Source organism: Tachypleus tridentatus, chromosome 13 (assembly GCF_004210375.1).
Source record: "Tachypleus tridentatus isolate NWPU-2018 chromosome 13, ASM421037v1, whole genome shotgun sequence".
Classification (NCBI taxonomy): domain Eukaryota; kingdom Metazoa; phylum Arthropoda; class Merostomata; order Xiphosura; family Limulidae; genus Tachypleus; species Tachypleus tridentatus.
In genome coordinates, this window is record NC_134837.1 from 233,507,550 (window position 1) to 233,529,841 (window position 22,292).

At 34.0% G+C, this 22,292-nt stretch overlaps 1 protein-coding gene across 5 annotated transcripts in view; it reads left to right on the plus strand.

Moving 5' to 3' along the window:
* The window catches only part of LOC143239343 (serine/threonine-protein kinase SIK3-like), a 104,900-nt gene that overhangs the window by 78,853 nt on the left and 3,755 nt on the right, over window positions 1-22,292 (plus strand). For all 5 annotated transcript variants that reach the window (XM_076480331.1, XM_076480330.1, XM_076480333.1 and 2 more), the window contains 4 exons: window positions 3,658-3,773; window positions 10,798-10,907; window positions 11,638-11,774; window positions 16,110-16,264. In XM_076480331.1, the coding sequence (XP_076336446.1) occupies window positions 3,658-3,773; window positions 10,798-10,907; window positions 11,638-11,774; window positions 16,110-16,264 (518 nt within the window). The remainder of the gene's footprint in view (window positions 1-3,657; window positions 3,774-10,797; window positions 10,908-11,637; window positions 11,775-16,109; window positions 16,265-22,292) is intronic.

The following is a 22,292-nucleotide window of genomic DNA, read 5'->3' on the forward strand; positions in this document are numbered from 1 at the left end:
TGATTTAAGTTTCTACAAACCTAAATATTCTAATGATTTTATGTTCTTTTGTGAAGCTTATAAGAGCAAAAATATAAGGTTTACAAGTATAGTCTTCAAGATTTAGAATAAGTTCTTGCAGTTGTATGTGTTTGTAGATTAACTATTAATATGCTACAGTAAGCTTCATAAAAGTGCAAAAGAAATTAATTGTTGATTATTTTATAATTTTAACTTTATTGCACATATAATCATAGAAGCCAATATTTTATAACTATAATTTTGGTAATTTCACATACAAGACTATAATACTTTTATGAATTGAAAAGAAATTTGAAATGTAATAAGGAAAAAGATATGTAGTTATATGTTCTTATATATATTAAGGATTTTTTTTGTGCCAGGAGTGAAAGTTAAAGAGAGTATGTGATGTAGATGCCTAATGCATTCTTTGATTGGCTGGACCCTCTGCTGTGGAATGCAGTTTTGACTATTCAAGGCTCATCAACACAACTTGGATCAGCAGAACAAAGAAATGCCATTAGGCCTGTCTGGGATTTTGAGATATTATTTACACTTCACCTTTATAAAGGATCTAATGGTATTTCTTTAATTTGCTAACCCAAGCTGTGTTGGTGAGTCTTGAATAGGTGAAACTACAGCCTGCACCAGAGGTTACAGTCAATCAAAAAAATGCATTAGGCCTCTGTGTAACAGATTTTCTTTTCAGTTTCATCTCTGATGAAAATAATAAAAATAACTTTAACATATATACACACATAAATAATCATTAAACTGTTGGTCTGCTGTACAATACCAATAATGAATTTGACAAAATGTCCTAACATTATTAACTTATTTAAATTAACTTGGATTACTGTATGGTGAAAAGGACTTCACAACTCATGTATATGAAGCTAGTTTCAGAAATTGAGTTTAAAACTATTCAACACCCCTATGTATTTTTAAATTGCTTTGAATAAGGAAAAAACTAATGTCATATACAGGGGTTGGACAAATAAAAGTGGCCCTTTGAAATTGTTATTTTGTTACATCTTTTGCTAGATAACAGAAAAGTATGTAAAACTGTATATACCTGAACTTTTCATGACTTCCATTACATTTTCTCATGAAAAATGGTGTGCACCTGCTGTAGTTTTTCTGCGATAATCAAACATATAAATGAATTGGATTGGTATCAGATGATTGACCTGACCATTCCATAACATCAGTTCTTTTATTTCTAAGATATCTTTTAATGATTCCACAATTGCAGAGAAATGTGTTTGATCATCTTGTAGGCTAATTGGAATCAGAAGATCAAAGAAAGTACAATAGGTGCACAACATTTTTTTATGAGAATATGTTACTAAAATCATGAAAAATTTAGGTATTTAAAAAGCTAGTGTTAAAATTAGGATTTGAGATTATATTTGGACAAATTTCATCAAGTGTGTTCTAGAAATATATAATTTTACATATTTTTCTGTTATTCAATAAAAGATATAATGAATTAATATTTTCAAAGAGGACCACTTTTTTGTCCACACCCTATATATATGTATATAAAACAAGAAGACAAGCTATATTTTAAAATGGTCCCACTAATGCTTAAGGCAAGTTTTTAACAATTGATTGTCAATTGATGTCATGATAAGTAACCTGTACAATCACTTAAGTTTAATTACTAAGCCATTATCACCATAGAATTAGCATTTGGAATGTAGGATAAAAAGTAGTTAATAATTAGTATGTAATAACTGACAAAAATTCTAACTAACTAGTAATTACACTTGGATAATTGTGTAATCTATAAACTGTAACAATGACAGTATTACTGGATTAGTGTTTTTTGAGGTCTACCAGTTGAGCTTCATTAATGAAGATGGGATCTTGAAATCAAGTTACAGTATTGGTCTTAGCTTCTCAGGTCTTAGTCTTGTTTTTGGTATGTTAGGTCTTGGTATATGTGAACTTGCGAGCTTCATGCACTGATTTTGTTTGTGTACATAGTTACTTTTATGTAAACATTATTTATTTATTAGCTAGTGTTTTAATCCAAATTGTGGTTTTATTTGGTTGATTTCTTGGCATTTTTTGATGCAAAGAAACTCGGCTATGTCAGCCAAGCAACTGATAATAATGCTAGAAGTAAAATACTGTAAAATAAAAAAATGAAAACTGGTTAAAATCTAAAGAATGCCCACAAGTCAGGTTATTTGATTGGAAAATGATCATCCAGAATAGGGAAAAAACTTCAAATGTGCCTTAAGGAATAGTATTATTGATGCTGTTTTCAAAGAAGTAGACAGTCTTCCTCATGTAGAACCAGCTGAAAGGGTCACTAGCAGTAAAGTTGTATGACAGACTGATAAACATGAAGATGTCCAGCTTCCACAGAAAACTGCTTTTTCAGTTCTTTTTATGCTCAACTTACAACGATTCATTATCTTGTTTTTTGGCTTTGTAAATGATACTTTCACTTTCAGGACAACAGAATTTTTGGAGAATATATTCTGCAATCCTTCAACATCAGGAAGGAATGCAGAAAGGATCTTAAGTGCTGGAAGACTAACTGTATACATATATATATCACTATTAATCAATCTTTATTCATAATTAACATTAAAAAACAATTATATCCATTTCAATAAGAATAGTAATCCTGTCATTGATAAATGTTTTCTTTGTATTAATCTTTAGTGATATTTTTGTGTTGAAATTACCTTTTTCTTTTGATTAAATTATTCAAATAGAAATATTTCAGTTGTGTTTTGTTTTTACTAAGAGTTTAACTGAATGCAAATAAATGTAATTCATCATAAGTTGCATTTAAATTACATTTCATTACTTCAGTTTTAATGAAAATGGGTTTAATTGTTGATAAATGTTCAGTCAATGTCAGTAATGATTATTTAAATGTGATACACTGTAAATGTATGTAAGTTGAATGCATATACTATGCAATTTAAACCATGATCAAAAGAATTGTTCTAAATTTCTTAATAGTGCTATTTCTAAAGGGATTGAGTAGAGATAGAATAACTCTTGAAATTATTATTTTGTATCTTAATAGTAAAATAAATATGTTGTTATTTTTATTCCAAATATAGCCATGTATGCCATGTGTGTGTGTCTACACACACATGCACACACACAGAGCTGTGTTTGAGTGCCAACAAGAAAGGCTATAATTGAGTATTATCAGGCAATTAGGCTGGCATGTAAAATATTGATTATACAGGGAAAATATGATAAGATACTGTTCTTTAAAGGTTGGTCCTGGTCTTTAAATTTCAGGTCTTGGTCTTGGAATGTGTGCCAGGTTTTGGTGTAAAAAGTTTGATCTCAACATCTTCATTTACTAAGCACAGTCAGTTGCTGTGGAACATATAAAGTGCAGAAAAATTATCTCCTATCTATAAGCTCTTCATTACATTTATAACAAAATGAAAAGGTTTTTAGATTTTGAACCAGAGTTCTGGCAATCCCTGAATTTAGGTATAAAGTTAAAGCATATTTGTATGATGTGTATGTATTTAAGTATAAATCAAGGTGGTGGAGGTGCTTTTTGTAAAATATGTATCATAATTAGAAAAAATATGAATAGCCATTTTTGTAATGTTCATAATTGATAGGGTAAAAATGGCATTATGGTTACATATTTTTTTTAACTAGTTGGTGGCTTGAGTCGCAGAGCCTCAGATGGAGAAGCTAACATTCAGAAGTGCTTACAAAAACAGCTGTTACAAGGTCAATTCAGTTATTACACTAGTAAAGAAAAGGTACCAAGTGTAAGTACACAATGAATTATTTCATATTTGTACAGTTTCTATAAGTTTTCAGTGTAAAAATTGCCAAAAATTGTACTTTTGAATATGTACTTTTATTGTAGTTTTTCTATTAAGTGCCTTTTTTGTTGTTGACATTTTTCTTGCAAAGCCATGATATATGTTTAAGTAAACACTACAGTTGTAACCTAACAGCTTCAAATATTTCAGGATTTCAAATGGTGTCCTCTAAATGTTATGGCCTGATTGATTGAATATGATGGATTAGATCTGTCAAAAGTTACTTACACTTTTAGTTTGATGTTGGAGTTCCATACTCTGACACAATATACCACTATATAGTATGATGCCAGAGTGTTTTTTGTTTAAAGTGCAAAGTCATTTTCATCTTGAGATTAATAATACTTTTCATCTGAAAATTTTCATATCTCATTTGCTTAATCTCTGAAGCCTTCTAAATAAGTATCAAATATTTTTTCTTTTTTTTTGAGATAAATATATATCTAATCTGTCAGTTTCAATACTGTAACTCTTAACCATCATACAAATAATTAGGAAATAATCCTAAATTACCCTTTTTGTTTTGGAATGACTGCAACTTTTAACAAGTAGTCACAATTTTATATCTTAAATAGTTTAAAACTTGTAACAGTTCACATCTATTTATAGTAAATTTTATTTTTTAATTGTATTTGGTACCACATAAACTGTAAATCACTTAGTGAACATGTAGCTCACATTACCTCATCGAATTATGTGATGCTTGAGCTACTCATGAGCATACCTCATGAAATTTTTGTATTATTATTATTTAATTTACTTAATCTAACCTGTATGGAGATGAACAAATCAGTGTAAACACAACAGTTTGCTTCAATGTGATCCAAAGTGAGAGATATGGCATACAATTTAGCAATGAATCCAGAAACTGTAGATGGGATCTTGTGAGCAACTGAAAAGCCACAACAAACCATGGCAGAGTCCATAGTCACCTTATTTTGAATCATCTGTAAAAATTGTAGCAGAAGAATGTTATAAAATATGTTCAGCAAAGAGAAAATGGTACTTCCAAATGGGAGTATTAATTGTCTCAGATTACTCAAGGAAATGTCACAAGTGGGAATGGTAATGAGCCATGGTGGAATAGGCTGATCTTTGGACTGAGCAAAGTCTTCCCATGATAGACCCAATTCCAATATGGTACATTACCTCTTCCAACAAAATAACTATTCTCATTCACAGGTGCCTTTGTGTGTAATTTTTTTTGTGTATGCAACAAGCTTTCTATCTCCCAGTTGGAATTGACTGATTCCAATGCATCTCTTGTAAATCATCATTTGTCAATTTTTCACCAGTAAGTGTTACATACTTTCATGATGCATATGACTTCCTCTGTTCAATTCTACCAAACTATCACTTCTCATATAATAGTACTTATGTTCAGATTATTTTATCTTTTTCTTTTTGTGCATTTTGTCGGAATCATGATTTTAATAGTTTAATTTCCAAAGTGGATTGTGTTGGTTTTTCAATGATTTCTTATTTCCTCCATGTTAGCTTTTGCTTTTACATGTGGTTTTATTGTAGTTGGAATTTTCTGGGTCATAACATTACCTTATCCTAGGTACATTTGTTGCCTCTCTACTTTTGGAATTTCTGTATTTTTTGTTTGTTTTTGGTAATATATCTGAGCCTTTGGAATTTTGTATGTAATCTGTGCATCAACATTTGACCCTTTCCTCTTTAGTTGTAAGTTTGCCACAGTTGGAGCCAAGACACTCTTTATTATTTTTTGTCCCCTTCCCCCCTTCTCATATCATTGTTTTGTTCCATGTTGATGGGCAGGTCCTCAATGATACCAGAAACTGATCAGAGGGTTCTGGTTCAGTGGAGCTTGATTGTTTTATATTGTTACCCTTTGGCAGTCTTTCACCACAGTTCAGTAGGTTCTTCGGATTTTATTGGAAGGACCTGTCTTGTTATCTTTTTCCCTATCTCATTATATTCGTGCCAAACCAGAGACTGGTGGTCTTGTACTAGGTTTGTCACAATTCAATCTAATTCTCTGTCTGGTTTGTTTTACCTTGGACATTTATGTTTACCCCCTTTTTTCCAAGTTTATTGATGACAGAAGGATTGTTGCAAATAATTATTTGCACATTCCAGTATTTTGTCTTTTGTGACCTTTTCTTCAGTTTATTCTCTGCAGGGTGAGTGTGTGTGTGTCTTGAGTTTTGTCTTTTGGACTTGCTTTGTAAGAGAGCACACAAAAGATGTTCAGTGCCCTTGTACACTTAACATGTAACTGATTTATGTGAGAAATGAAAGTAAACTTACAGTCAAAAATAAGCTTCAAGAACTTTATCACAGGGGCTACTGGAAGAACATCATTACATAGTGAAAAAAATGCATGTAAATAGGTTTTGAAAAAGAATAGATAAAACTGATTGTTGTGGTCCACTTCATCAAGCAATTGAGGACAGTATGAAGCTGCATCTCAATAAGTAGTATGTTTGATGATCTATGTTAGATGTGGAAGTATTCAGCATAGAGGCCATGTGCAACAGTAGGAGGAAGTTATTGAGTAATAACCTTGATTTTCACACTATAAAACATGACACTTAGGACACAACCTTGAGTGACTCCAAATTCTTCTGTAAATAAATGAGAAAACGTCAAACGTATACAGACTTGAAATTGCCTGTCATGTAAAAAATACAAATAAAAATGGTAAATTACCATGCAACCCATATGAGTGGAGGTTTCTTAAGATTGAAGAAAACAAAGACAAAATGTTCTCTCTTGAGGAATGCTTCCCTTGTGAAGGTTTCAAGTCAAATTACTTGGTCCATGGTGGAGTGTTATTGATGGAACCCACACTGAATGGGCAAGAGGAGGTTGTTTGGTTCCTTGAATCAAACAAGATGAGCATTACCCATTCTCTCTAAGACTTTACAGAAACAGCTAGTCACAGCAGTTGAACAATAATTAGAAGAAATCTTGGGATCCTTCCCAGGCTTAGATAAAGATAGGATAACAGCATAGTGCCAAGCATCAAGAGAAACATTTTCCTACCATATCCAGTTAAGACAATCAAAAACAGAGCAAGAGGGTCAGGAGAGAGATCTTTCAGCATTTCATAGTGAGTATCATCAGATATGACTGATGTACTGCTAGACTGATAAAGAGCAAGCTTGAGTTCCACTAGTACAAGGTAGCAATTATGGTTATAGGGAAGAGTGGACTGAAAAGAAAGAAATAATCATGTTGGATGACACTTGATGGCCAAGAAGGTGAGGAAAGAATAAACAGAAGTGCTGGAAATATGAGAAAAGCTTTTGCAGAGAGTATTGCTAATGCTCTGTACTTCAGCAACTTCCTGGCCATTGAAGACCAATGTGGAAGGGGAATGGGAAGCATACCTCCTTTGATTTTCTGAATCTTATCCATATGACTTAGAAGAGATGGTACTTGTGAACCTAATCCAAGATTCATTTTAGTTTTGACATCTGACCAGCTGAGCACAGGTATGGGCCTGTTGTAAAGAGTGAGATACTTGTAAAAGTTATTCCAGACCCACTTCTGAGTCTTTTGTATCTTCTGGTAGGTTGGAAACCACCATGGAGACAAGAATACAATTGGAAACATGTTGAGATTTGGGGTATTGAACAAATAGCTGCTTGAATGATATAATCAGTTACTGTCTTCATACAGTCATTACTAGATGAAAGACTAATGACAGCAGATTCAAGTTCCAAGAGAAAGGTGAAAGAGACCCAGCTGGCCTGGTCAAAATTCTACTGTGACATTTCAGTTAGGTGGCACCCATCATGGCCAATCTCAGAATTATAAAGAAATAATTATTGCCTCTTGGGTCACTCAGGAGGAGTTTGCTGTGTTTTGATGTAAATGTTTCTACTAAGATGTTCTCAGAACATAGCTTTTTAACTGACTTTGGAGATCCAGCAAGCTCCTGTTCTTTTCTGAATGAAACAAGATTTGTCTGACAAGGAATGTAAGAAGAACAGAAGAGGCACAGGTTCAAAATGGATTAAAGGTTGCTGTTCAGAGTCTTGAAGATGTGGTCATTTTACCAACTGTCTGTATTTTACTATTTTATTTTTTGAAGATTTGGGGGATTCATAATAAAAGGAGAATTGTTCAGTGCCCACTGACCCCACTTACTATAGAGTCCTATGAAGGGACACATTTCAGTGCAAACAAGGAAACTACAACAATGCCAGGGCTATGTGAGCAATATTTTTAACCATTAGCATCAGGCACAATGTCCACAACATCCTTTGAGAATGCCCAATACTGGTACTCAGTTGACTCTAGGAAAAAATTCCAGCCAATTGACCCTGTGGAGTTATACTAAGGCCGCTCTTCTACTGGAATTCAAAGCCAAAGTAGTGTGTTAAAGTATCAGTGACATAAACTGACCAATCAGTGACACCAGTCAATCACTAGAATCCTCTCTTCCCCTTCACAGGCTGCCATGCTCAGCAAACACGTGGGTGGAAGTTCATATTCCCTTATCACATACAGGAATCCACTTAAAGAGGTTTTCCTGTGATCGTTGGTAAGGTAATATATTTTCTTCTGATGATTAGTCTCTTTTTGGTTTGTTTCATTTACCCTTCCTACATGTAAATTTGTCAATGCAAGTGGAATTTTTTCATTAGTGATTTTTTGATCCATAGTTTTCCTTTGATCAACTTCAAGAGAGTTTGGAATATGTGGTCATTTCTTACAGTTTAGATAATCTGCCTTGACAGTGAAAGGTGAATGTAGTAATGTAAAGGTGAAAATAAGAACACTGGTATTTAGTCTTGGATTTTCAGCCAATTTTCAGCACTGCCTAACTTTACCTATACTCAAACCACTCTACTAGTGCTTGTTGTTTCACCTCTTCCAATTCACTGATAGACGTCTGTGGTCTGATTACTTGCTGTTGATGGTTCACATACTCTTTATCCTTCTGCACATCTTCTCCTTTCTCCAGATCATTTTCTTCCCCCCCTAACAGTTTGTGGTTCATGAGAATAACTCATTTAGCTGATTTCCCTTCTGTCCATATCACACCTTTATCCTTGTCCTGATCTAGGTGAACTTCTATGTCCTGTGCATGCTCTTCTCTTCTATATTGCATGCATGGCTTCCTTCTGTGGTATTCGTTCCAACCTCTTTCTTTCTCTGTGTTCTTTCTTCTTCAGCAGTTGGCTGCAGTTGTTTGTTCAATTGCTTTCTTCCTCTTTATTGTCTTTCTCCTGTATTTCTTTTCATAGTCTTATCACCCAGTTCAACACCTTTTCATTAGCATTTCATCTTTGTTGTCCTTTTGAGGTAATTCTTAAACTGGGCATGTGGATTACCCATGATGTGCTAATCTCTCTGTTTGCATTATATCATGGTTTTCATCCTCTTTAGATTATTGTCTTACACCTGTGGTCATTCTAAAATAACAAAATTCAGTGAGGCTTTGACTGAATAAGTTATTTTTCCTTTTCAGGGGACCATTTTCCCTTTATTAATGTTCATTTTTTTAAATCCTGCTTCATACTCTGTGGTGCCTGACCATATATTCTTTAATTGTTAAAATCTGCCCTGTTAAGCCATGTCAAGCTGCATATTATAATTCCATGGCCTTTCAATGCACACTGAGGTGGTGGACTGTAGAGGCATTCTCCTGATTGGGTTAATGAAATACAAACAAAATTCAGAAATGATTACAAAACCATTTAGTTTAGAGTAGGGTAGTTTTGTTCTCCTGGTGTAGATAATGTGATATCCTCCAATGTGAAACATAAAAGCAAATGCGAGTGAGCTATCAAAATTGCAGTTTCCCCCTTGAATGTCACAAGTTGGGATGATAATGAGCCATTGCAGAATGGGCTTATCATTGGATTTAGCAACATCATCCAGTAAAAGACCCAATTTCAAAACCCAACTCAAAACCAAAGAAGAAAGAGACTATTTCGAAACCACAGATATCATCAAAGCTAATGATCTCTTACTAAGCTGTGATAATGGTCTCAGCAACATAAACCATATTCTGCAAGCTTTATTAACTGTCCACATAAGTGACTAGAGTTAACTTTTTAATATAACTGGTTACTTGCTGACATTATTTCCATCTTACTTAATTCTTTTATTTTTATAATGTTATTTAAACTATGCATACCTGAAGGAGACAGACAGATGTATATCCCACCATGAATAACAAATTTTACTTTTGCATGTAAATCGTTGTGTGTCAACCTATTGATATATGAGGAGTTATTTACATTGCATGTTGTACTTGTTGGAAGGTGGATTAAATAGTGAAGAGGAGATTGTAGAGAAAATGTGTCACACTAGGGAAATTCAGGATTTTTTAAAATATTGCCTTATAAAACTAAAAACATGTATACTATTAAAAGTATAGATTATTAGTTAAGATTGTATGCTATACTAATTGGTATAGCATAAATAAAAAGTAGATTAACAAAATTTTGAATGTAAGTCACTAAAACTTCATGACATACACAGTAAAGGACATACGCAGTGATAGGTTTAAATTGTTATGCTTCAAACTGTATAAGCATCACTGCCATGTATATAAAACAAACATATTTAAACAATATTTGGCTCAGCATGGTCAGGTGGTTAGGATGCTTGACTCACAGTCTGAAGGTCATTGATTTGAATCCCCATCACACCAAATATGCTCACCTCTTCTGCTGTTTTTTGCTGTGGAAGTGTTATAATGTGATGGTCGATCACACTATTCCCTGGTAAAAAACTAGCCCAACAATTTGAGTTGGATGGTGATGATTAGGTGCCTTCCCTCTAGTCTTTCACTGCTAAATTAGGGATGGCTAGTTCAGATAGTCTCGGTGTAGCTTTGCATGATATTCAGAAACAACCAAACAAATAAACAATGTTATATGTTACATACTTTTATAATATTTCTTTGGATCTCATGTTTATAATTTATTATCATCATGGATAAACAAGTATGTCAAGATGGTTACAACTTTTCTAGGTTCAGCCAAGCAATCCAACTTCAGTCCATCAAGTGTCAGTTTTACCAATACCAGTTGTTGAAGAAAATAGGGAATTTGATGACAAGTTAGATATGGGAGCAATTTCACAGTAAGAAAATTAAAAGTTTTTATTTTCCTAAGCTCTTAAATGTGTTTAGTAATTGTACATTGATCTGAGCAATGATTGATTTTTCTACTATAATCATACTGCTAATTTAGAACACAAAATGAAAATATAATTTGAGAGAAAATTTTGTTTGATGTGAATACAGAAAAGAAGATATGCATGATAAAAAAGTATTTTAAGAGGTATTACGTATTGAAAAGAAAAAAAATGTCACTTAGATTATTCTAAACACTTGTAGATGTTGAGAAAATAAAGATTTAAATTCTCATAACTTTGCTTTTCACAGAAGTGACATTTTGGGCTTCTGAAATCAATTAAATGAGGTATTATTCTAAAATGTATTTGTTGGAGAATTAATTGCAGTGAAGAGTTTTAGTGTACAAGTTTACTTTTTATAGCAATTTGTAAGGTGAATTTATTCATCTAATTTAATTAAGGATAGAGTGGTATATAGTTGGTTGGTTTGATTATGATGAATGTATTAACTTGATGGTTTGTTGGGGTTTATTGATGCAAAGCAACTAAACTATCTACTCCAAACTAACTTGATAGAGACAAAGTGTGAATCTGACAGTATTATAGATTGATATAGTAATATGTTATTTAATAAGGATTTTTCTCTGCAGCTAACATTTTGACACCCATGATACAAATATCACACTTAGTAAAAAGAATGTGATATACTTATGAGATGGCTGTATATCTACTTTAGATATCTACAAACACGTGGTCATTCCAAACGCCACACTTTGGCTTCACCAGAAGAAGTACAAGAAGTTCGCAGGAAAATGCATTCTTTGTTCAGACAACGAAGAACTGGTGTGTTGGCAGCTACAGAAAAGTTTCCAGGTAAAAGTCTTCTGTTTTGTCAAAATTTGATGAATAGTTAAATTAAAAATAAGTGAAGACAATACTATAAACCAGAATAAGAACTCGAATGACATAATAAAACTGAGAACTCCACGTAACACATTTTCTCACTGGTAGCTTAAGCGAAACAAAGTGTAAGTTACCAGTTCATATGTTTAAAAAAACTTTTATATCACAGAAAAATGTTTGTAAACATCATAAACATACATTGGTAAAATGAGAAAGATACATCTGTATTTTCAAGACGGCTGGTATGGGTACTAAAACATTAATTAAGATAAAGTACACAACAATGTTTTGACCTTCTTGGGTTTGCATACTCTCTTTGTTAACCTGAAGATGACCCAAGAATGTTGAAACATTGTTCTGTACTTTATTTTAATTAAAGTTTTAATACCTGTACCAGCCATCTTGATAATACATTTTTACTTTGAGTGGGTTTCTAGTCATCATGAAAAGATACATCTGCCAAGAACAATTGTATAAAACTTTTGGAATGAGGTGTAATAATTGAAATGATTATTTCAAATGAACTTGCAAAAATACTTTACTACTGCATGTTACTTACATTGCATTTTTATTCAGACAGAAAAGTATGTTTAAACATGTTTCTTTTTTTAACATGGATGTACTTTGCATTTATGTGCATTAGGACAATACTTAAGTGTAGAAGCAAAGGAAGCTGTAAAGTTAATTGTTTAAACTAATTAACAATATAGTTCTTGTTAACCCTTTTGGCACTGAAAACAACTTGTAATATTTGGCATGACGCTGAATATATATGTTTGATACTTCAGCTAATTATGGTATCAGTACTAAAAGCATGATATCTTGGCAATAACTCAACAAAAGTCCCTGAAATGTTCAGTGATTGTACCCAATACTATATATGTTAAAGTTAATACATAAGAATAACAGGAATGAAGGAAGGTCACCTGTCGCACTGAGGCTTCAAGTCGACTGAGGTTGCCAACCGCACTGAAAGAGTTAATACTTAAGTAATCCAAATAAGTTGTGTTTTATAACTACTAATACTTTCAAAAATCCAGAGTGATCTATAACATTCTTGGAGCAGGCTTTATTTATTCATGTAAATATGTAAATACAAATTAAAAACCTTTTTATTGCATTTTACATACATTACATTATTGTTCTTGCAGATTGAAAAATATGTTTGAAACAAGTACCACTTGTTACATGCATGCAAGAAATTCACTGTTTAATTTGTATTGCAGTTGAATCTGTGAGTGGCCTCTTTATTTAAACACTGCTAGTAAATACAATATTCTGAAACACATCTTTTCTCACAGTATAGTTTTATCCCACTGAAAGGTACTATTATCTGTCCATCTATGCAAGAATCTCTTCTTGCTTCCTCCAGTCTTCATACCCCACTATATTACCTGCAGTGAATTAAATCTTGTGATTCTTTCTATGTATGTCAGTGTTCTCCCTATTCCTGCTCCATATATAAGCTTTCTGTTATTATATCCTATTTGCTTTTTCTTAATGGCAGATTGTTACAAAGATAGTTTTATATATTTGCTGTGGGATTCTCCTTAGTATTGAATAGTTTTTAGTTACTTCTAGGCTTTAGATGACTTCTATTTGGTTTTAGACCTGTCTTATTGTGTCTTTAGTTTGTTGTCCATTTTCATTCTATTATACATAAAAAAATTATTTCTGAGATATTCTGAAATATGAATTCACAGATGTACATTTCTGACATGCAGTTGCATATTTCTTACTCTGCCAGCTGAGCAGATTATAGAGTTATTTGGTATTAGGGAAACACACCTTTTCTGTGGACTGTGCCCAGCCTCTCATGCCCAGAGAGGTGGAGTCTTACACAAGGTTTGGTGTTTTATATTCTTGTTGGCTCAGAAGCTGAGCTTGTAGGGAAACAGGTGAGAATTTTGACTCTTTCTGGCACTCAAGGAGGAGAGGATAAAGCTGAATACCTTCCTATGAATAACACCAGGTGATTTTCCCAAATGTTTGATGTGAGAGCAGGACAAGTATATGTTAGAGTCTCCTCATAATTCTGGTCCAGAGATGACCACTATCTGATTGAGAGTGGCCCTTTTCTTTTTTGTTCATCTTTATGAACATAGAAGAATGTCTTCTACTCTTCTTAATTTTACATGCAGAGCATAAATTCCTGTGCCATATTAGTTTGACTTTGTTTGTTCTGCATCCTTTTCATAATACTGGGGGCAGGAGCTGTTGCCTTATCTCTTAGTTTAGGGAATTGGTATTTTTGTTTGTTGTTCTAAGCCAGATAATCTGTGTTTTTTCAGGTTGGGTGAGACAAGAAGGATCTCATAATCTGAATTTGGTGTGTTGCATTTTGTGATTCTTTCGGGAAAGAAGGATGATTTGTTCAGTTTTGTTTTGATTGTCTTTTCTTTATAATTTTGGTGGCTCAATGTGCAACATCCTCCAACTTTCAGGTTGGGTTCAGATGATATTGTAGTCACTACAACTGGGTTTTAGCTTTGGGTCCACAGCCATATAATTTTAAGACTAGACATGGGACTGTATCTGCCTGTTTGGGGCCTGGACAAATCCTGTGAATTTTGTACAATATTTCATCAAGTGTAGAGGATCTGTATATTGGCTGGCTGGCTGGCTGGCTGACTGTGAATAGATACATCTGGCATTGCATGAATGGGTCATCTCTGGTATTTTTGACCCTAAACTCATGTCTTATTCTCACAATATTTGGATTTTGTCTGGAGAAAGAGCATATCTGTGAAGAAATAGTGTTGATACCACCAGTTTCCTGTTATTGTATCTCATTTTTGCACACATCTTTACTGTGGGGACCATGCTGTTACTGGCCCATCCACTTTGTCAGAGTGGGATTCTAGCTACAGTGTGAAAAAAAATGTGTTTCAGAAGTTATCATTGCCTTATGTTAATAATGCATTTCAAATAATGCTTACTTTGTTTCACACTTTTCCACCATTTCTCCCCACCATGGCTAGTGTTTGTGTCTGCTAAGTTGGGTAGTTTTGAAAAAGATGAGTTTGAAGTAATAATAGAGAGCTTATATACAGATCTGGGTTAAGGGTGCATTGATGTAGGTGAAGAGAATCAAAAGATTTAAATTGCTATGGGCAATACAGTGAGGTATAAAAGTTGAAGCAAGCTAGGTAAGTTTCATACCAATGCTTTAATGAGTAGAGAATAATTTTTATCATGATAAAGCTATAGTAAAGTGAAGGTATTATCTGAAATACATTGCTGGAGTAGGAAAATGTTACCTTTAAAGATAACCAAGTGACAGTATATATATAAAGGTATTTCTACCTCAACTACATAATTTTATAAATGTATAGAGTAGAGGCATTTGAATAAGCATGTAATATACTTTTGATGCGTTAAGGTAGTATTAATTTGGATTAGTAGAACCTGTTTTGTAGAATACTTGAATGTTATAACCTTTGAAAGTACTAGTAGTTAACAGAAGAAACACTATTTTTATCATTGTATTATTAAAAACTACATCAGTAAAATTACATGGTAATGTTAGATAAAACAACAGTCAGTTTCTTTTCTCCTATACTTAATGTTGTTTTATTTCTAAAGTTGTGTGAATTAGTTTGAAATCGTTCTTCAGTGTAAGTCTTTTCAAGGGTGCATTATGTAGTTGAATGGTTAAGAATTTGTTGTTTTATATGAAGTATATGGTCAATATGTCACCTGTAGTGCCATAGCTCACCCTTCACATTGATGCACCACAGCTTTAAGAAACTGTGAAATGAAACACCTTCTGTAGAAAAATTGTTTGATTTACTGTATATCTGTGTAATAGCTTGAAATTAAGGTTGAATAAAGTTTCTCCTATTTTTATATCTTTAATAGAGATGAATGTTGATGTTGTTATTAAGATTGTGACCTGTTATGTATTTTACAAAATCATTGTTTACCCAGTAGTAAAATTCTGTGTACTGTGTCATGTTAAGACTGGAACAGGATTTATTTTTTATTTTGCATAGGACATAATTTTAAAAGCTTAATTTACAACTTGATGAGAATGCTGAAACTATCAAACACCAAAAGTTTTCCTTATTTTAGAGCCTTTTATTGTTAGTTTTGAACCATCTGGTTCAAACAGGTAGATTTTTAAAATTTTATTGTTATTGTTATTTACCAATGTTTTGTTTTCTGAGATCAGGAATTACAATTAGAAATAAAGTGTTGTTTAAGAATTATTTCACATTTTTGGAACATAAAGCCATATATTTTAAATCTGAGTGCCTTGTAAACATTGATGAGCTTGTCAACTTATCGTTTTTTATGTTCAAGGTACTGGTCGGAGAGCAAGTGATGGTAGCACATCAACAAATCCCTATCGTTCTCAACTAGAAAGACTTTATAACCAAACAGTAGGCTTGGGTCATGTACCTGTCAATAATTTCTCTAACGTGAAAGCTTTACAACAAGAATATCAGCAGCTACAGGTACAGTGGTATTTTGTTTTAATTTAGAACTAATGAACAAAGTATTATATAAATTTCATTGTAAACTGCAACAATGAACAATTGTTTTTTTTTTCTGGATATTTCTTGCTAACTTTTTAAACCTTATTAGAAAGAAGTTTTGGCTCTATTACTGAATACTTTTCACATAACTGTGGATAAGAGAGTAAAACATTGTTAGACATACCAGAAAAAAATGCATCAAGTGTATTGCTGTGTGATTCCAGCCAGAGAAAGGTTGGTTAGTAAGCTTTACCTTGAAACACTATAATTTTGTAAAATTATGTTTAAACATTTTGTTGTTAGATAAACATTTTGATAGAATTTTGCACAAAATATAAAAAGGTTGTTGGCTACATAACATCATATACACAAATGTTTACATTATTGTTTTTTTATAAATCTAAGTTCTAATGTTACACAAACTGGAATGTCAATATTTCTACTTTTAGTTGAACTTTTTAACTCTGATGAAGTATGTTTGAATAACCAACCAACAAGCCCATATCCTTTTGACCCTTTTCAGTCTTCATTATGAATATACATTCTCACAAGTAACCCCTTCCTAATCTCACTATATTATATCTTGTAAATTCTGTGCAGCTGATTCAACTTGGAAATAAAAAAAATTTTAGTTTGCTCTATTTTCATTTCATATTCTCAATTTTTTATGTACTTTCACTATCTTGAAATTTCTGCACATTTTTTACCATATGTTTTCTGCTGGTATACAGTATACACTGTAGTGATAATGTGTTACCTATTCTCACTGTATGTTCCACTTTCATTTATACATGAATGGAATTTGAAAAAAAATTAGAAATTGAACCCATTCCACTTGTATGCCAGAATGAAGCATTAATAATATACTTCCACTTGTATATATTACAATGGTAGGAATAATTGATTTTAAGAAAAAACTCAGTTTATTTACCACTTTTCTGCTTTATATTTAGTGTTATTTTCTAACATGAGTCAGTGGTTTCATATTCTGGATTCAACCACTTCTAAATGAGTACAGCTTTTTTTCTTCAGATGTTCAACTTCACTATAGAAAATGACTTAATGTTTTTTATAACAGATAATTCTGATAGGGTACTCTCCCTCCTCTCACAGCATTGGCTCTTCTCATTTTGTGCTGTCCTCTGTTTTCTAACTTTTTTTTGGAACACATGCCATTAGCCTTCAACCCTCACTTTGTTGGAATCCAAAGTTCCAACACATCTGTATGTAAATCACTATGCATCATCTCTCACCAGAAGGAAAGGACTACTGTCATGTAATGCATATGATTCCCTATATGTGTCACTACTGAATCATTTTTAAAATGACAGCGCTGGAGTGTAGATGTCTTTGTTTAGAATAATTATTATCCTAGAAGTGGTTTAACTTTGTTTCATTTCATTTCAGTTTTCTTTGAGAGCATTTGATTTACCCATGTTTGCTATACATTTTTTGCTGGTTTCATATCATGCTCCAATTCCGAAGTCACTGTTACCACTTTGGGAGTATATCACTTGTGTGTTCATTCACTTTAGGTCACAGGTACAGACGATCCATTGGGGAATTACATGGCCTTTGTTTATGGAAAAATGAAGCACTATATGGAATGCATGTTGTATCCTGTTTGTACCTTTCTTCTTTCTGTACATTTTGATCCTTTTACAGGCATATGCTGACTATAATTTAGATCTCTTCCCCTCTGTAGTTCACTTTACCTTCCCACACCTTCCTGAGGATTTTCTTCAACTCTCATTGGTTTTCTATGGGCTCATATCTTAGTTATGCATTGTTTTATTTGTTTCACCATTCCATTTTTTTCTAGTTTACACTGTGCTTTTGCCATTCCACTTTGTGATGGTATTAATATGCTTGTCTTCAATGGGCTTTGGGTCAGTCAGCTCTTGCAACTTTTTGGGCAGGGTCACACATTCTAGACCACCAGTTGCAGGTTCAGTTTGCTTATTTGGCAGGTGGATTCCAAGAATTTCCTGTTCATCCATCTTTTTTCCTCATTTCTAGCATTGGCTTTCCTCTTCGTATCTGTGTTGTTTTTTTTCAGGAACCCTATGGGGTTTCCGGGGCCATTTCCTCATCTTTTCTTCCTCTGTTCACTGTGTTTTGTCTTTAGCAGTGGCCCTAAACATGTAATTCACTTCTTCTTAGGTTGTTTTCTTTGGATCGTGACACTATATTCTCGCAGAACTGTGACATGATTTTGTATATATAGGACATTCTTATGTCCCTGTTTTTATGACATTTCAAGTTTGACATGATTACTGTATCCTTTTTGTTGTGGGTGGCTTCTGTTCAGCAAGGTTCTGTCTTTACTTGCGAGAGATCCAGTGTTTTCTGTGTATGGCTCCAAGTCCCATTTCTTGATCTTACTTTTTTTTTTCCTTTTTGGCCACAGTTTTCCCCAGTACTGCTATTTACCATTTTGTGCAGTGATACCTGGTGTTTCCTTTGTGCTCCTTGACATTCCTGGTTGTACGAGTTTATATCCAAGGCAGTTCATGTTCTCTTACCCCACTAGGTGTCATACCTACTCTACAATGGATTTAATGATGGTACTCTGCCTGTTTAGGAATGATGTAATTATAGGACCCTGTTAATTGGTCTTGCTTTCTCACCATCTCTGTTTGTTGAGTGTTTGCCCCCTGGCTTGGCATTTTCCTACCTTGGGACTGAAATTCCATGTGTACACGGACAACTGGCTTCTTATTGTTTTCGAACAGGAATCAGCCATTGCTATTTGTCAACTCCTTCTTGAAGCTATGTGTATGGGGAGAATGGTCTATCACTGTGGAGAGGTCTTTCCTTCATCTTCTTCAATACTTTGAACATTTGGATTTTTTCTTCAACACCCATGTCATATGGGATCTATCTTCTCCTCTCAGACTCTGCTCCTTTACTTCCTACTGGCAAGGTATTATAGTTCTAAGGGTGGTGGTTACCTTTGAAACTTGTCATACTCCTTGGCAGGGCTCATATCTATTTGCTTCAGTGGGCTTTTCATGACCAGTGGAACCTTGCATGGGATCTCTTGTATGCTTCTATTCATCTTCCTTTTTTGTTGTTTGTCTATCTTTGTTGGTGGTGGATATGGCCCATATGTTGGTGGGAGTTCTGTTTCTTCCTTTGTGCCTTATATTACATCTGTTTATGCGTATGGATGCTTCCCTTCAAATCTGAGGTGCATGGGTCAATTTCAGAGGGGTTTAAGTCAAAGTTTTGTGGATGAGATTTCTTTTCACATCAATGAGTTTAAAAAACTCCTGACTGTTCATTAGACTTTGAATTAATTGTTTTATTTTGCTAGCTACCTGTAGGTTATGATCCATTCTAACGTTTCTACTGCGTGGCTTTTATCAATAATCCATTCCATGGATTATTTTTGTACTATGGATCTTCTTTCTTGGACCTACACACATTGAATTATTTGGATGGTGTATTGTGTCACAGGTGCTTTTCCTCTCTTGTATAATTGTTTGGACCTTTTTTAATTTCAGGTGTGGTCCCTGCATCCTGCCATTTCTCAGTGGCCCTGTATGCATCTGAGTATGCCCCTTACTTATGCCTTTGCACTGCCCTCAACTTCACATACTTTTTTTTTTGATCCACAATTTCTTAACCTTCAGCTATGATTGGTCTCACCTGTTCCTTTATGTTTATCTGCTTTGGGTTTATACTTCTTTGGGTGATCTTCTTCCATGCTACTCCATGCACAGTCATTCTGGTTGTTCCTTTCTGGCCTGCTGAGTCTTGGTTCCTTTAGTTTCTATAATTGTAGGTGGCCCTTTCCCTAGACTTTCTGGTTTCTCTTGCACAGTAGTTTCACAGTTAGTCTATTCCATTCACCCTTCTTTAGTCATCTGTCTACACATGTGGGGCATTTATTGCTCCTAAACATTGACTCAAGATTTTGAGGCTTCTTACCCAATGGTTGCCTTTATCATCGAGTGTCTCACATAGCTCATTGAGAGGGATTCTTTAGTCTCTTTAATTTTATTATCAAGTGGCATTTGTATCACTTCTGTTGTCTGGTTCAGCTCTTCCATGTTATGTTGCATGCATTGAAAGGTTTTGAGGTTCATATCACCTTTTGCTTCTCCATTGGGAACCTACAGTGTCACCTGACTTATCTCCTCTGACATTAACAGGTGGGGTTTTCTCAGTTGGTTCATATCATATACTCTTGGCTTCTACTAGAGTGAGTAAAAACACCTTTGGGTCTCATCAAGTGTGCTATTTCTTGATGTTCTGTTATAGCTTGGTTACAGTGCCTACTGAATGAGAGTGTACAGGCTGATATGTGGACCTTGCCAAATACATTATATTTCATTAATTATATGATTTGGCAGTTGCCTCTTTGAATGATCTTTGACTACCCTCACATTACCATGTTTCATGTGCTGAGTAGATTATGAGAAAGGTGACTCTATTTTTTTTTTGAGGGACCCTTTTGTCATTGTCATCTTCATTACACTCAGCGATACATATTGCCTGGTCTGATATTCTACTTTTCATATCCACTCTAGCTACCAGTAGACCAATTAAAAAAGAAAAAAAAACACATGGTAGTGGCTGTTTCTGTTGAGATGGGGTGTTGCATAAGACCACTTTGCAGCTTTCTGGGTGGTAAAATATTCTATGTATACTACAAGACTGCCACTCCTGGACTATCATGAGTGAAGCATAAGAAGATTTGCCCATCCCTGACCTCTGAATTGAATAAATCCGAGTCTGTTTGCTTTTTAAAATAAGGAACATGGTTCACCTATTGCACTATCACCAGAGCATTGTTCATCAGGACTTCCCAAAGTGAGTTATCTTCCTTTTTTCTATAGTGGAGCATAGGATTCCTTATAACTTTCAATTTTCATTTGCCTGAGTGGTGGACAGAGGGCTGTTCTTCCTGAATGACACTTTAACAGATTATTCCACTCAAGGAAAATAGGGCAAAGCTGGGTGCCCTCCTATGAATAACCCAGGATGTTGTTTTTTTTCAGATGTATGATGGGAGCAGGACCAACCTACATGGGAGCCTCCTTGTGATTTTAGTTCAGAGATATCATTTAGCTACCTGTTTGAATTGCACATGGTCCTTATTTTTTGTTCATCTTGATTTTGATGATCATGTTAACTTTGAGATTGGGATCCAGTTGTACAATATTGTGGTCCTAATGCCCTAGCCTTGGACATAGCTGTGGATCCACAGCCTTATAATTCAAATGCTTAGATGGTATGGTTTTAGTATATTTGCTCCTAAATTCATAATTTATTCTCACAATGTTAGGGTTATGCCTTGTAGATGGCCAGTCTTTATCACGAAGAAAGTAGATTTTATTTTGTCTAGACCAAGAGCATACCTGTTCCTAATGTAGTGCAGGCCACACTAGTGTGCTAATTCTCTATCTCATTTTCAGACACTTTTTTTTTTTTCTGGAGACACTTTATGTGGATCTTGCCCTCACTGGCCATTCCATCTTAATAATGTAGGATTATAGTTATAATGTGTGAGGAGATGTATTGTGGAAGTTAATATTTTCCTGTTTAAAAATATATTTCTGTTAATACTTACCATTACTTACACTGTTCTGCCCATCACCCCCACAATGACCAGTGTTTGGGTCTGCTAATTTGGACAGTCTTGGAAAAGTGAATAGGAGATAATAATGGGAGTTTATGTACAGATTTGGAATAGATGTATTGATGCAGGTGGATAATCACAAAGGTTTAACTTGCTTTTTGGCAACATAGTGGGGTATAGACACTGGAGCAGTCAAGGTAAAATTCATAGCAATGCTTAGATGGGCAGAGAAAAGTAACTTTTTTCAGAATAAAGTTATAGAGAGTGAGGAGGTATCATCAGAAATACAGTTTTGTTTAGGAAAATGTAATATATTGCGTATGATATATGCGTGTTTCACATTGTAGCATGAAGTTTTTATAGCTGTTTTTGATGTGTTTTAAGAAGCTAATAATTTTATGTAACAATAAAATATCT